This window comes from Oryctolagus cuniculus, chromosome 3 (genome assembly GCF_051225735.1).
Source record: "Oryctolagus cuniculus isolate XC-2025 breed Fujian yellow rabbit chromosome 3, ASM5122573v1, whole genome shotgun sequence".
In the NCBI taxonomy this organism is placed as follows: Eukaryota; Metazoa; Chordata; class Mammalia; order Lagomorpha; family Leporidae; genus Oryctolagus; species Oryctolagus cuniculus.
Window position 1 is genome coordinate 170,738,764 of NC_142869.1, and position 16,072 is coordinate 170,754,835.

Sequence of the window (16,072 nt, forward strand, 5' to 3'; positions counted from 1 at the left end):
TTTATGATGTACAGAGTGATGTTGTGATTTTTGAATACTATGTAGAATAATTAAACCTTAGGCCCACCTAATAAATATTTCACTTCAGCTGTTGTATTTTTTATTGCTAGAATTTCTTTAGGTTCTTTTTTATGCTTTCCCTTTCCTTTTTATCAGGTTCTTATCTGTTTTTTCATTATCCCCTTTGCTCTGAGCCTTTCGATCCATTCAGAGTCCTTCTCTGCTAATTCCAGCCTCTGAGTTATCTTGGGGTTTGGTGTCTGTGTGTGTGTGTGCGTGTTTGTGTGTGCATGCATGGGTTTTCTTCATGTTCCTTATGCAGCTTTCTTCTCTCTTGTTCCACGCCTCACAAGTTTCAAGAGCCCCAAGTAAGAGTGAATCTTACCTCCTCAGCTGCACAAGAATGTCATGCTATTTGTAAGTGTCACATCTGTAGGCAGTATTCCAGAAAAGTACCTCTCTAGAAAGCCCGGCTTGCCTCTGCAGATATTTGTATCCCTATATAAAGTTTATATTTAGCATATATTTATGTTTAAAGTCATGGATTATGAAAGATGTATTGTAGGGAGGTTATATTAAGTTCTAGGAGGCCATTAAGTTGTTGATCATTTTTGCTCCTTTCATGTTTGGTTTTATTTTTTATAAAGGTAAGTCTGTTGTCATTTATCTTTAGGCCTAGGTCACAGCCTTTGCTCTTAGACATGGTCCTTATGCCTTTTTGGAGGCATAGCTGAATGCCTAAGGTGTTCCTTCCACTCTGGATAAGTTGGAATCTCAGATAGCCCAGAACCATATTGTATTAGCTCTGGCGTCTCAGCTGCAGTAATGCTCTCATCCTTTGATTGTGTAATCAGCCCCTCAGCCAAAGGCTGGAGAACCACTGTGTAGACTGGTGAGTCCCTCCCTGTATATGGCCTTTTATTCTGGTGCATTGACTTCCAGACTTCAGCCATCCTAGGAAACAAGTTTGCCTGCTCAGCTCAGCTCAGCTCAGCGCATACTGTCATGCTGTGCTAAGTGCTACTTGCTTACGCTGTAGTTGAGAAGGAACCCCTACACAGAAAGCCAAGGCTAGTGGCTGGCATTGTTGTGACTTTCTGGGTTAAGTTGTTGCCTGTGAAGCTGGCCTCCTGTATGGGCACCAGTTCATGTCCTGGCTGCTGCACTTCCCATCCAGCTCCCTGCAAATGGCCTGGGAAAGCAGAGGAAGATGGCCGAAGTCCTTGGGCACCTGCCCCAAGTGGGAGACCCGGATGAAGCTCCTGGATCCTGGCTTCCACGCGGCCCAGCCCTGGACATTGTGGCCATTTGGGGAGTGAACCAGCAGATGGAAGATCAGTCTTTCTCTCTCTCTCTCTCTGCCATTCAAATAAATAAACAAATCTTTAAAAAAAAAAAAAAAAGAAGGCCGGCGCCGTGGCTCAATAGGCTAATCCTCCACCTTGCGGCGCCGGCACACCGGGTTCTAGTCCCGGTTGGGGCGCCGGATTCTGTCCCGGTTGCCCCTCTTCCAGGCCAGCTCTCTGCTATGGCCAGGGAGTGCAGTGGAGGATGGCCCAGGTGCTTGGGCCCTGCACCCCATGGGAGACCAGGAAAAGCACCTGGCTCCTGGCTCCTGCCATCGGATCAGCACGGTGCGCCGGCTGCAGCGGCGGCCATTGGAGGGTGAACCAACGGCAAAGGAAGACCTTTCTCTCTCTGTCTCTCTCTCTCACTGTCCACTCTGCCTGTCAAAAAAAAAAAAAAAGAAATCCAAGGCTACAAGGCTAGATAAACACGGCTCACTTCGTATGTTTTCTTTTTTCAAAGACCTCACATAGTTCCGTTGTGTGTGTTGTTCTATTGCATGCAAGTAGCTCATATTTGTCCAGTTTTATAGTCATCTACAGTAAAAGGGAAGATTCAGGACCAATTGCTTTTTTTAGACTCTCTTATTTCAACATAAATCTATACAAATCAGGCCAATTATTTTAAAATTTATAATCCTTATGCTTGCATTGTAGCTCTAAACTCTATCCAGAATACTTCAGACATATCTTGCTATCTCTGTGTCTTCTCTCATCAGCTTACAAAGAGCCCTGTTTTGTGTATTCCCGAGTTGGGGGCAACCGGACACCCTTAAAGCAGCCTGTGGACAACTGTGACAACACTTTGCTGTTTGAAGCAAGGTTTGAGAGCGGCAATCTGCAGAAGGTAGTCAAAGTGTAGGTTTCATTGTTTTCATTGGAGGAGCTTAGAACATCAGCTATTATTTTCTGTATTAGGTACATTAGCATTCTTAGTATCCATTACTAAACTGTAATTCCTTGAAGTACAAATGCTATTTAAAATTATGGAGGGGGGGATAATATAAAGGTTCTGAGTTCAAGTAATTTGGGGAATTATGGCTCAAACTGAAACAAATTTCTATACATTTTCAGTATGACAGTATTAACTGTCACACAGTGCTTCTCAAACTTTTTTTTTTTTTTTTTTTTGACAGAGTGGACAGTGAGAGAGAGAGACAGACAGAAAGGTCTTCCTTTTGCCGTTGGTTCACCCTCCAATGGCCACCGCGGCCGGTGCGCTGCGGCCGGCACATTGCGCTGATCCGAAGGCAGGAGCCAGGTACTTATCCTGGTCTCCCATGGGGTGCAGGGCCCAAGCACTTGGGCCATCCTCCACTGCACTCCCGGGCCATAGCAGAGGGCTGGCCTGGAAGAGGGGCAACCAGGACAGAATCCAGCACCCCGACCGAGACTAGAACCCGGTGTGCCGGCGCCACAAGGCCGTGGCGCCAGCCTCTCAAACTTTTTAATGGAGTAAAATATGTTGAGTGTCCCTTAAAATATTCCAAGGACAATCTTTTAAATATAAGTGTTTATTACGTAAAATTTTAAACATATAGTTAACTACAGAGAATAATACAATCCTATACTAACTACCATATTGAACAGCTATCAGAGTTTTACAACATTTATGTCACCTATTCATGAGCCATTATTTCTAATTATATACAAGCACACACTCAAAGTAGATAATGCTGAATGGGATAAGAAATTATTTGGCAAAGAAAAAGATTAAAACTAATCAGATAAGATTGTTATGTGTAAAATTAATATTCCATTGAAATTACTATTTTTACCTGAATAAATATAAGGAAACAAATAGTTGTCAAACACAGTCCCTGTCCCTAAGAGTTCAAATTTTGTAACCTCTGTGACAATTTATGCTTGTTTTGAACTTCTCTCGGTGATAGTTATTTTATATTCATAGGGTTAGACTCTAATAGAAAATATATGTGTCTGCAGCAAAAAGAGAAAAGAAATGTTGGGCTTTTCTTCTGTTGCAGTAACTCTTTAGTCATTTCTTTTATTCAAGACATACTTGGGGTACAACATAAATTTGATATCAAATGCCTATATTGTTACTGTGCTGTTGAATTACATAGTAATATAAAGGCATTAGAATTAGGAGAGAAGCAATTTCTCTTCCAATAAGAGTGAGTATATCACACTTATTCTTTTGAAGTTGTTATTTGATGTTGCCTAAATAAACATTAGTGTCCCAAAAAAGCTTCCTTTTTTCAATTTAATTTTTTTGATATAGCATATTTTTAATTTACTTTATAGTCACAGGCTTAATGGCTCTACTAAATAGATAGTTCAGTAAATAAAAATAAAAAGACCAGCAGAAAATAGGAAAAGACTGTAACATAATCGACTGAAAAGATGCTCAACTTCACTCACACAGAGAAAGTTCTAAAATGCTCACAAGATCATTAAAACTATAGTAGTATGTAATTCCATCAATTTATATAACAAAGATTTAAAACAAAGCCACAAAAACCTTTTTGTGAGTAGGTAAAAATAAAATACTTTTCCTCGTTTAATTTAACAGGATTGTCATTTTGTAGCATTCTTATATGCCTTTTCCTCCCTTTCTTGTGTATTAGGGGAGAATATGAATACCAGTTGGCTGTGCGCCCTGACCTCTTCACAGACAAACACACCCAGTGGTACTATTTCCAAGTCACTAATACCCGAGCAAGAGTAGTCTACAGATTCACTATTGTCAACTTCACCAAGCCTGCTAGCCTTTACAATCGGGGTATGCGCCCACTGTTCTATTCTGAAAAAGAGGCCAAGGCTCATCATATTGGCTGGCAGAGAATAGGAGACCAGATCAAGTACTATAGGAACAATCTGGGCCAAGACGGGCACCACTATTTCTCCCTGACATGGACCTTTCAGTTTCCACACAGCAAAGATACCTGCTATTTCGCTCACTGCTATCCGTACACTTACACTAAGCTACAAGAGTACCTTTCTGACATCAATAACGACCCAGTACAGTCCAAGTTTTGTAAAATACGTGTCTTGTGCCACACGCTTGCTAGGAACATGGTGTATATTTTAACAGTCACCACCCCCTTGAAGAACGCTGACTCAAGAAAGCGAAAGGCTGTGATTCTGACTGCACGGGTCCACCCAGGAGAAACCAACAGCTCTTGGATCATGAAAGGCTTCCTAGATTTTATTTTAGGAAACTCAAGTGATGCACAGTTGCTCCGGGACACTTTCGTCTTCAAGGTGGTACCCATGCTGAATCCAGATGGTGTGATTGTGGGAAATTATCGGTGTTCCTTAGCTGGACAGGACTTAAACCGTAATTACACATCTCTCCTGAAGGAGTCTTTTCCTTCTGTCTGGTATACCCGGAACATGATCCGGAGGTAAAATAAGGCTCAGATCACCTCTCTGCTTATGTAACTTTGGGATTGAGAATTGTGCTCCCGCAGGTCCGCTGACGGTTCTCTTCTCTCTAGATAACTTGTCTTTTCTTTGTCTTACCCATCTGTCTCAACACTGATTGCATACCCTTCTGGAATTATGCCACTGGATACACCAGCCTCCCTTATGAAACAGACTGCAGAATGTGTTGGTAACTCTCTGAAAGTAATAGTTAAATTTGCATATCTCAAATATGGTTTCTTACTAGAGCTCATGGTAGAATTGACGTTTGCGCTGGGATCCTTGAATCCTGGTGTGTGAAAGTTAGTTATGTCCACAGAGCCTCCCAGCACTGGGTGAATCCCATGTTGTTCTGTGAGTCCCTTGATCATCAGGTTGCATAGTCGTTGAAGCTTTAATGAATAATGTCTTATTTCCCCTAGAAAAACAGAATAGCTTTAAATCTTCCAAAGAGTCTGGGAAAGTAAAATGCACATCGTATTTAATTGTATTTGAATGACTGGGTGAATTCTGTGACAATTCCAAGTAGTAGCCATCAGGAAGAGACGTGTTACAGTGCAAAGACGTATTGGAGACCAGGGACACCCATCGCAAGTCCAAGCCTGTTCACCTTTTTGGTTGACAGCATGGACTTCAGAGCTAAGCACGTCACACTGCAGTCCCTATTGTATTATTTACTCAGCATCTGACCTTGTGTCATTTCATGTCATTGCAGTTTTGTCATTTGTAAGACAGAAATAATAATACGTCGTAGATGGGAGGATGAAATAGGTAAATTATTACTAACACACTCAGATTAGGGTCTTGAACTCTGAAAGCTTTAAATTTATACAGTGTTTCTTAAATGTAAAAAGAAAAAGTGTTAACTGAATCAGACACAGATGTGAAAACTCTTTGTACAGTACTTTGGGTTATTCCAGTGCTACAGTGATAGGTATTATTACAGAGATGCTGTGTCTCTCCGGCCTTTTCCCGGCATCCTCAGGGCAGCCAGTGTAAGAGCTGCTACGAAGCAGCCAGGGACCCCTGGGTTGCCTCCGGTTCCTCAGAGGAGCTCACAGGTCTTAGAAGTACCCGGCATGAATCCAGTTGTCAGTCTGTTCAGCCTCCATGTTCACCTTCATATTAACCCCCGTATGTCCTTAGGAAAATAGGGAGTGAAGTCCTGAGACCCACAAGAAGGACTGAAATGCCTGGTTTAATACTTCTCACAGATGCGGACTCCAGAATATTTGGAGAGTTTCTAAGTGATGTAAGAATAACCTGTGACTTCTCTATTTTCCTGAAGATGCAAGCAATAAGGAGAGAGCTGAATCAATGCAGTATGGCATCCTGGATTGGATTCTAGGATGAAAAAGACCTTAGTAGAAAAACTAGTGAAATCCAAGTGAAGTTGAGAGTTAACGTTAACGCACCAGTGTTGGTTTCTTCTTTTGTAACAATGTTCCATGGTTAGGTAGTGTGTTAACACTGAGGGAAACTAGGTAAGGCATATATAGCACTCTAATGTTTTTGCAGGTAAGTGGAATACAAGGTTAGTCACGTAAGTGTGGAAAGGTGAGCAGCTGTACATACATGTAAGATTATATTTAAAGTGTAGTAGAGTAAGAGACAGCAGCTCTTAAAGAGACTCAGTATAAAAAACCTTAGAATATCTTCCTTACCAGTAAGTAAGAAGAAAATTTCAACTGTTTCTAATGTTAATTGTTGTAAAATGAGGTACCCTAATATCTTTTTCTCATTTCAAAAATAATAACATTGGGGAAATTAATTATTTAGAAGTTTCTTTTGAGTTACTTGTAAAAAACAAAGATTATTTAAGTTGGGGGAATTGGGAGATATAAAGATATATAGCATAGTTCATGCATATTTAAGAACTTGATATTCATGCTGTATAATCTAGTTCGTTTTCTAAAGAGTTAGGCTTATCTAGTGGTCTTATGTAAATCTTATGTTCCCAGTTAGAATTTATTGGGCTCAAATGAGAAAAAGCCAATAGATGAATACATGTAAACAATTTCATTGTAGGATTTCACTGTAGTTTAAAGAAGTATTGTTTCTAATAGAAGCAATGCTTTGAATGTTTTGTTTTAATATTTTTATTATAACTGTAATGTATTTATACTGTTGTACATCCCATTGCTCCCATTTTGATATTTATGCTTCCACATAAATAAATAATATATATAATTTTGATTGTTTAAGTGATATACTGATGCTAGTTGAAAATGTTAAAAAAAAAAAAAGGCAGAATTGCCATAATCCTACCATCTCAAAACTGCCACTTTTTTAACCTTTTGAAAGTTTTTTCTCCCAGTTGTTTTTGTCCTTCAGTTGGGGGGGCTAATTTTTAATTGTTTTAATATTTACTGAGTGCTAAGTCATATTGACAAAGGATTGAGCCTCTTAATGAATTATAATAATTCCTTAAAATATTTGTTATAAATTTACCTGAAAAAGTCAAATCAGACTTTATTACCATTTTATCAAAATAATACTTATTCACCACACCAATCAAGAGTTAATTGACTTCAACATCAAGTCATCAAACACTCAGTGTTTAACAAATACTTGGGGAGTGAGGTGCATACCACTGTTGTAGATGATGTGAAGCATTCCACATCCTTAACCAGCATAGATATCAGAGAAAGTGAAAACTTTCCCAAGTAGTGCCAAATAAAGGTTACCAGTATTAAATGCAACAGGAATTTAAAAAAAAACCGTCTATGGGTTTGACTAGTTGGAGAAGAAATAAGACATAAGGTCAGTCTTGAAGGGTAGGATGTAATATTTACATGAACAAAATTGAAGAAAAAAATGGCTTCCAGTCAGAATTCATGTGTAAATGTAGTGAACAATTACAGAAGTGAATTGTTCTCTGTGTACAACAGAGAACTGGAATAATGAAGCAGAGAGATCTTTTTGGATAAGGTAAATTTTGTCCATGTAATGGAAGGTTACCATATTCATATATTATATGTAGTTAATAGGAAATTACCATCAATTTCTAGAAAAATATATTATTAAAAATATAGAGTATAAATAAGAGAATTACCTTCAATTTCTTGAAAAAAATATTGTTAAATATATACAGTATGGATAAGAGGATGAAACTGAAAGTCAGTATGTATAAGAAATCCTGTTTATTTGGCTATTATATTTGTGAATCTACAGTTGTTTCCATAGAAGAAACATGCAGAGGTCAAAGTTAGTAACTCATATTTTTCTTCTTGGTAGATTGATGGAGAAACGAGAGGTTATTTTATATTGTGATCTTCATGGCCATAGTAGGAAAGAGAATATCTTCATGTATGGCTGTGATGGTAGCGACAGATCTAAAGCATTGTACTTACAGCAGCGAATCTTTCCACTTATGCTGAGCAAAAATTGTCCAGATAAAGTAAGATCTTAACTTTGCCTTTACTAAGTGTTACCCATGTGTACCCGTAGAATGAGTAATTGCTACCCAAGAGACTTTTTTATTTTGTTATTTTTGATGTGGTTTAATACAGTTTTCCATTAAAAAAGTTACATGGAGCTGACCAATTATGTGAAAATATGAAGACAAAAATGCCTGAATCCTACCACCATAAGCCCACCACAGTTTACCTTTCGAAAACGTCCTCTATTTATTGCTGTTTTAATATTTATAAAGTGTCTAAATTAATACAAGCTAAAGATTTTCCTCTTGAGGAATGTGTAATAACTTATTTATGGTATTTATTAGAATTTTCCCAGGGAAGAAATCAATCTTTATATATAAATTAAAATGATAAATGAATAAAGTATATCTAATTTCTGAGGCTGCGAAACTGTTGGAGGTACTCATTTGCCAAGATATGAAAATTATTGTAATTATTCGTTAATAAAGACTTTAACATAACAAAGAAAGTATCTATCAACTTTCCCTTAAATTTTCAACCAACCAATCAAATTATAAAGGACTTGCTAAGAAATCCTCATTATCTTCTATCAATAATTAGGTCCCAAAGACATTAAAAGGAAAGAATGATCTGGTAAGAAGAGAGATTTGCAGAGAGCATAAGTTTATTTCCCAAATAGGATTTATTTCTTCAGAAAAAAAAAAATCAGGAAAAGTACTTCATACCTATAAATATTCCTATATAAATTTAAACTGTCAGTACTCTTAGGCATAGTTCATTACTCTACAAAGTGATTCTATATTGCTAAGGTATTTTGATATTTGTTTATTGATATATTTCTTAGTGTCACAAATCTGTAACCTGTTCTATGTTAGATGAAATGGACCAATTTCTTAAACTCCATAAACAACAAATTTGCAGTTTAAATAGATCTTTATGATGTAAAAATTGCTTGAAATATATGGGCTTCCATTTCTAGAATTTCTCTTAAATGTTTCTTATTAAATCTCTTTCTGAACACCCATAATTACAATTAGAAATTTCAAATTCCCCTCTCAGTAATCTGGAACTGATAGATAGACAATAGGCAAGAATATGGAAGAACTGATCAGCATCAACTGGTGGGATTTGATTGACATCATCGGGCGCTCTACTACACAGCATCATACAGATTATATTCCAATGCCCATGGAACAGTCATCAATACAGGTCATATCCTGTAGCATTTTCAAAAATAGTGTGATAGCTTCTTATAAAAATAAATGTGCACTTACTATATGATACAGCAATCCTACTCCTAGATGTTTGTCTTAGAGAAATGAAAACTTAAAACCTATGTATAAACCTGTACACATGAACATTCATAGCAACCAAACACTGAAGGCAACTTTGAATGCGCCTAAGTGGTGAACAGATAAACTAGTGCATCCGTACAATGAACTACTGCTCAGCAGTACAAAAGAGTGAATATTAATGCACGCAACAACCGGGATAAATCTCAGAGGTGTTAGAATAAGTGAAAGAAGCCACTCTCAAAAGGTTGCATACTATATGATTTCATTGATGTATGTTTATCTTTAAAATGTATATATCTTTAAAAAAAGCTATCATGACAGCAAATTAGTGCTTGTAAGAAGTTTGGGGTAGTGTAGGATTGTGACTGCAAAGGCATGGTGTGAGGGAGTTCTTTAGGGATAATAGAACTGTTTAGTATCAAGATTGTGTTGGTGGTTACATAAATCTGTACCTGCATTAAAATGCATAGAATAGAATATCTGAAAGTTTTGTTGTATGTTAATTAAAAAATAAAATTACTCACCCCCTCCCCCGCAAACCTCATGGTAGATACTGATCTCTCTAAAAAACAATCTTTCAGGATCTTTCATATGGTCTCACATATGAAAACAAAGACTCTCTGTTTCTGGAGGTCTACAACAGTAAACACACCATTCCTAACTATGTTTAAATTCCTTCCTAGTATAAGATCTTACTCCAGCAATATCAAGAATAACCGACTGTGAATGTATGTGTTATATAAAGATAAAAATTAAATTGTATTGCAGGAATTAGAATATATAGCTCTCAGAAAAGTAAATGTATCATCCTTAAGATGAGTTCCTTCCATTGGTCAAGAAATACAAGTGGCTCCTGAAGCTTTAGTGAGAATTACAGATTTCGCTCAACTACCATTTTGTTTTCAACCCTACTTCCTAAGAAAGATAAAGGTGCCAAAAATAATGGGTTTCATTATTATTTGTTGCTTTCCAGTTTTCATTCTCAGCTTGCAAGTTCAGTGTTCAGAAGAGTAAAGAAGGAACAGGAAGGGTGGTGATGTGGAAAATGGGAATTAGGAACAGCTTTACCATGGAGGCCACCTTTTGTGGCTCTACTCTGGGTAAGAGCAAACGTTCTCATTCATGACTCTCAGAGCTCTAAGCCAAGGATGTATTAGCATGTGAAATATAATAGTCTAGACAATTTGGTAGGGAGCACCTTCTTCCCAGTTCAATACGTACCATTTAATCACTTCTGTAAGATGGATAAACTCCCACTTTGTGTTGTCTCTATTCCATCATCTCTCATCGTTTAGAAAGGGGAGGTTTTTTTAGCATGTAGACAGAATACTCTCTAATTTGTGTTTTATTAACTACTCTTGAAAGCTTATTTTTGTTTTGTGTTTTTTAAAGGGAATTCTACAAATTTTTAAAAACTGAATGTTCTTGATAATTTCAAGAAAAAATCAACTCACATGCTTAAAATATCACCATAGAAATATTTTATAGATTTGTTATCTACAGAGAAAGATACACTGGCATTTTTTCGTGGTGGGAGGAATCTGTTTATATTTAGATGTGCAAGTACTTGGTTCCCTGAACTAAAAATAGAAGTGTGCTTCGTAATGCTATTTTTTTTTTTTGACAGGCAGAGTGGACAGTGAGAGAGAGAGAGACAGAGAGAAAGGTCTTCCTTTGCCGTTGGTTCACCCTCCAATGGCCGCCGCCGCCAGCGCGCTGCGGCCAGCGCACTGCGCTGATCCGAAGGCAAGAGCCAGGAGCCAGGTACTTATCCTGGTCTCCCATGGGGTGCAGGGCCCAAGGACTTGGGCCATCCTCCACTGCACTCCCTGGCCACAGCAGAGAGCTGGCCTGGAAGAGGGGCAACTGGGACAGAATCCGGCACCCCGACCAGGACTAGAACCTGGTGTGCTGGCGCCGCAAGGCAGAGGATTAGCCTAGTGAGCCGTGGCGCCGGCCTCCCAGGTGACTTCTTAACTGCTGCAGCAAATGCCTGCCCTTTGTGAGCACTTTGAGCGTACACTGACCAAGCTGAAGACACTTTGTAGAGAATAAGGAGACACCCGATAGCAACCGGGACAGAATCCAGCACCCCGAACAGGACTAGAACCCGGTGTGCCGGCGCCGCAAGGCGGAGGATTAGCCTAGTGAGCCACAGCACCGGCCTTGTAATGCTACTTTAAAAATCTTTTAGTCACATCTAACATTCTAATGTAGTTCTCATATCCCATATTAAGGTAGTTCTCATCTTGTCAGAAAATGCATCAGCTCAGCAGCCTACACTGTGGCCAGCAGGTTAAGGGACTGCCTACGGCTGCTCTGCTTCCATTCCAGCTCCCTGCTTGTGCACCTGGGAAGGCAGCAGAGGATGGTTCAGGTGCTCGGGCCCCTGCACCCATGTGGGATACCTGAATGAAGCTCCTGGCTCCTGGCATTGGTCCAGCCGAGCTCTGGGTGTAGTGGCCTTCTGGGTGTGTGGGCCAGTAGATGGAAGATATCCCTCTCCCTGTCTCTCTTTCTCTCTCTAACTCTGCCTTTCAAGTAAATAAATAAATAAATAAAATTTTTAAAAAAGAAAATGTATCAACTCAAAGCATTGGAAATCCACATGTATAATTTCCTGCTAGTTTTTAATGTACCTTAAAATTAATATAGTATTATGGAAGATGAAAATATTTTTCCTCTAAAATCATAACCTGTTTTTTTTTCAGTAATTATTAGAACTGTTTATAACTGATAACCAAATATTCCTTAACTGTCTTACTGAATTCCTTCTTCCTTGGAGCATAGACCAGTGTGTATTAAGTCAGGTTTGTTCTGAGTGGTGGAGAAGTAACAGAGAAAGCAAGCAGGAAGCTGTTGATTGTCCTGCCCAGCAAAGAGAATCCAAAGTGGAGGTTGGGGAACCTGTTGGTGTTTCATTTACACTCTGTTTGTAACTTAGGCCTACCTGCTGAGGAAGACTAGGTCATCCTCAAGGATGCATAAACTTATTGATTTGTAGGTAAAAAACGAGGCACTCATTTCAACATAAAAGACCTGGAGTCAATGGGATACCATTTTTGTGATTCTCTCTTGGACTATTGTGATCCTGACCGGACCAAGGTAAACCAATCCATGTGGTAATAAAGCAGACCCCAGCCCATCGGACAACCTGCCTGTGACTATGACAGTTATTTTCTTTTTAATATTCCAGCAAGGTTCTGGGGCTTGGGATACTTAATGTCAAAATAATTATTATTCTGTTCATCTATAAATATTCAATTAGTTCAATTAGGAAATGAAATCATTTTATAATGAACTAATTTATAATTTTCCCCTAGTATTATCAGTGCCTGAAAGAATTAGAAGAAATGGCAAAACATACTCATATAAACGTGGAAAAAGCCTTTGAGGATTCATATACTTCTCTGATAGAAATCACAATGGATCCAGAGACTAGGTAAGTCAAGACTAGAGAAGTAATCAATTTGTTACACTGTTTTACTATGTTTCTTATAATAACGTTAGGATACTACTGGAGATTCTCAACTGAAATTTCAACTATGAGTAGGGGAGATTTTCCCATGCATCCTATCAGGACCTCCTCAAGACCTCATTTGATTGATTGATTTTTTAAATGTTTTAAAAAGTTTTTTTTTTTTAAATTTATTTGAGAGAGTTACAGAGAAAGAGGGGGAGACACACACAGAGAGATCTTCCATCCACTGGTTCACCCCAAAGATGGCTTCAACTGGGCCAGGCCAAAGGTAGGAGTCAGGAACTTCTTCCAGGTCTCCCATGTGGGTAGCAGGTGCCCAGGCACTTGGGCCATCTTTGGCTGCTTTTCCCACTGTAGACTGCAGCTTTACCCACTGCGCCATAATGCCAGCCCCTTGATTTACTTTTTATTCAAGTAATATGAGCATCACTATTTGTAGTATATGAAAGACATGCCAAATTGTTTGCCGTTTGATCCCTCCCTCCCTCTCTCTCTCTTTCTCTCTCTCTCTCTCAGTACTTTCTTTTTTAGAGTAATTTAGATCCACAACACAGAGACTTCCCATGTAGCCCTTATCCACCCACATGCTTTGCTTTCCCCATTATGAAGATCCCTCCCCTTCCTCCCCCCTCCCCGGAGTGATCTGTTTCTTACACTTGCTGAGTTTACATTAACACATCATTATCACCCAAAGACCGTAGTCTGCTTTAGGCCTCACTGTTGGTGTCAAGCATTCTGTGGGTCTGGACGAATTGATAATGGCATATATCCACCATCATAGTGCCATTCAGAGAATGTTTACTGTATGGAATTCTGCTAAGAAACCTGAGGTCAAGAGTCAGTTATAAACTTTGCCCTACTTTAGTTTTGTGTTAGCAAAATAGCTTTTTTTTTTTTTTTTTTTTTTTTGCCTATACATATGTGCTGTAGAATTAGTTTGTCAATATACAAAACATAAATTTCTGGGATTTTGATTGTGATTTAATTGAATCAAAAATATTGGGAAGAATTTATACCTTGAAACTTCTAAAATTTATTATTATTTGTTTGAAAGGCAGATGGGGAGGGAGGGGGGAGAGAGGGAGAGAGGGAGAGAAGGAGAGAGAAAGAGAGAGAGAGACAGACACTCCCATTCCACATTCATTAGTTCACTCTCCACATGTCCACAACAGCCTGGGCTAGGCCAGACCACAGCCAGAAGTTGGGAACTCAATATAGGTTTTCCACATGGATGGCAGGGATACAACTCCTTGAGCCATCACTTGCTGCCTCCTTGAGTGTACATTATTAACAGGAAGCTGGAATCAGAGTGGAACTTGGCCTTGAACCCAGGCACTCTGATATGGGATGTATGTGTCTCAAGCACTGTGCCAAATGCACGTAAGGTGAACAAATTTCATGTATTCCAATATACAGATTTAGGAACATAGTGATGCTTTCTACCCTACCCACCCCTGCTCCCACCCTCCCTCCTCTTGCCTTTCTATTTCTTTCTTTTAATTTTTTTAATTTTTACAATGACATACTTTCACTTTATTTTATAATCATAAGCTTAACCCTCCACTAAGAACTCAACAGATAGTAAGAAGAGAAAAACACTATTCTTCAACAGTAGAGACAAGGACTGTAAACAATAATCAGATCTCAAAATGTCGATTTTGCTCACATACATTACATTTTTTGTACCACATTTTTTAGTTACCACAGATCAGGGAAAACATATGATATTTGTCTTTTTGGGGCTGACTATTTCACTAAGTATAATGGTTTCCAGTTGCATCCATTTTGTTGCAAAATACAGGATTTCATTTTTTAGGGCTGAGTAGTACTCCATAGTGTATATATACCATAGTTCCTTTATCGTGTCATCAGTGATGGACATCTGGGTCGACTCCATATCTTATCTATTGTGAATTGAGCTGCAGTAAACATGGGGGTACAGGTAACTCTCTAATTTGCTAACTTATTTTGTTTGAGTAAATTCCTAGTTGAAATCTTAAATGTTTACTGAAACATTCTGAAATTAAAAAAAAAAGTTATTTATTCTTTTTTTTTGTTTTTACAGCAGCCAAGGTTCTGATAGTTCCGAATCCGACTCTCAGAATTATCTTCTCAAGTTAACTTCTCAGGTATGATCAAAAACTTTTGCTTATAACATGGATATGGTATTTATTGTAATTAACAAATCAGGCAGAAACAGAGTTTGCAGTCACCAAACCAAAAACTATTCTGGAATTCTATTGGGCAAATGTGTGATGTCTACTATATTGAGAATTGGGAAATATTTTTTGATTAGGCCCAGCTATGCTTTCCCTAAAAATAGCTCCTCCAGCCTTTTTTTTTTTTTTTTTTTCTGTATGGCTTCTGGTCCCGCTCTTTGAAAGTTCATTCCTTTTCTATTATTTCCCTGGTCATTTAAACATTAGTTTTTTTGTTTGTTTGTTTTTTGTTTTTTGTTTTTTTGTTTTTTTTTTTTTTTTTTGACAGGCAGAGTGGACAGTGAGAGAGAGAGACAGAGAGAAAGGTCTTCCTTTTGCCGTTGGTTCACCCTCCAATGGCCGCCGCGGCCGGCGCGCTGCGGCCGGCGCACCGCGCTGATCCGATGGCAGGAGCCAGGAGCCAGGTGCTTTTCCTGGTCTCCCATGGGGTGCAGGGCCCAAGCACTTGGGCCATCCTCCACTGCACTCCCTGGCCACAGCAGAGGGCTGGCCTGGAAGAGGGGCAACCGGGACAGAATCCGGTGCCCCAACCGGGACTAGAACCCGGTGTGCCGGCGCCGCTAGGCGGAGGATTAGCCTAGTGAGCCGCGGCGCCGGCCTTAAACATTAGTTTTAACATTTTTAATAGGAAATATATGGATAGGCAAATGGGTCACAGGGAAACCTGCCTCCCACGAAGCTCTCCAGCTCCCGAGTCCCATTCCCGGGGGGCAGCCCTGTGATCAGTCTTTTCCCCTCAAGCCCTTCAGGGATGAGGCTCTGCAAATATAGGTACAAGTCTTGTCCCCGTTTTTTTTTAAATCAGCCCTTCATTTTGATATAATTTTAATCTACAGGAAAGTTGCAAAGGTAGTACATAGAGTTCCTGGGTATCATTTACCCAGTTTCACCAACCATTTCTCAAGAGAGCTTTGATTATATAAGGGTACTTCAAAATGTTGGTAGGAAAAATGGAATTAAA

The 16,072-nt window shown here is 39.0% G+C and overlaps 1 protein-coding gene across 21 annotated transcripts in view; it reads left to right on the forward strand.

Annotated features, from left to right (window-relative positions):
- Positions 1–16,072, forward strand: part of AGBL3 (AGBL carboxypeptidase 3) — an 85,823-nt gene that overhangs the window by 28,788 nt on the left and 40,963 nt on the right. For 12 of the 21 annotated variants that reach the window (XR_016231080.1, XR_016231081.1, XR_016231082.1 and 9 more), the window contains 7 exons: positions 2,066–2,204; positions 3,935–4,714; positions 7,971–8,133; positions 10,385–10,511; positions 12,416–12,516; positions 12,735–12,853; positions 14,958–15,021. Coding sequence is in view for 14 of the 21 variants with exons in the window: in XM_008258135.5 (XP_008256357.4) it covers positions 2,066–2,204; positions 3,935–4,714; positions 7,971–8,133; positions 10,385–10,511; positions 12,416–12,516; positions 12,735–12,853; positions 14,958–15,021 (1,493 nt within the window). In the remaining 7 variants the exon portion in view is untranslated. Of the gene's footprint in view, positions 1–2,064; positions 2,205–3,934; positions 5,986–7,970; positions 8,134–10,384; positions 10,512–12,415; positions 12,517–12,734; positions 12,854–14,957; positions 15,025–16,072 lie in introns of those variants that run through there. The other 9 variants (XR_016231085.1, XR_016231086.1, XM_008258140.5 and 6 more) reach the window with 8 other exon arrangements.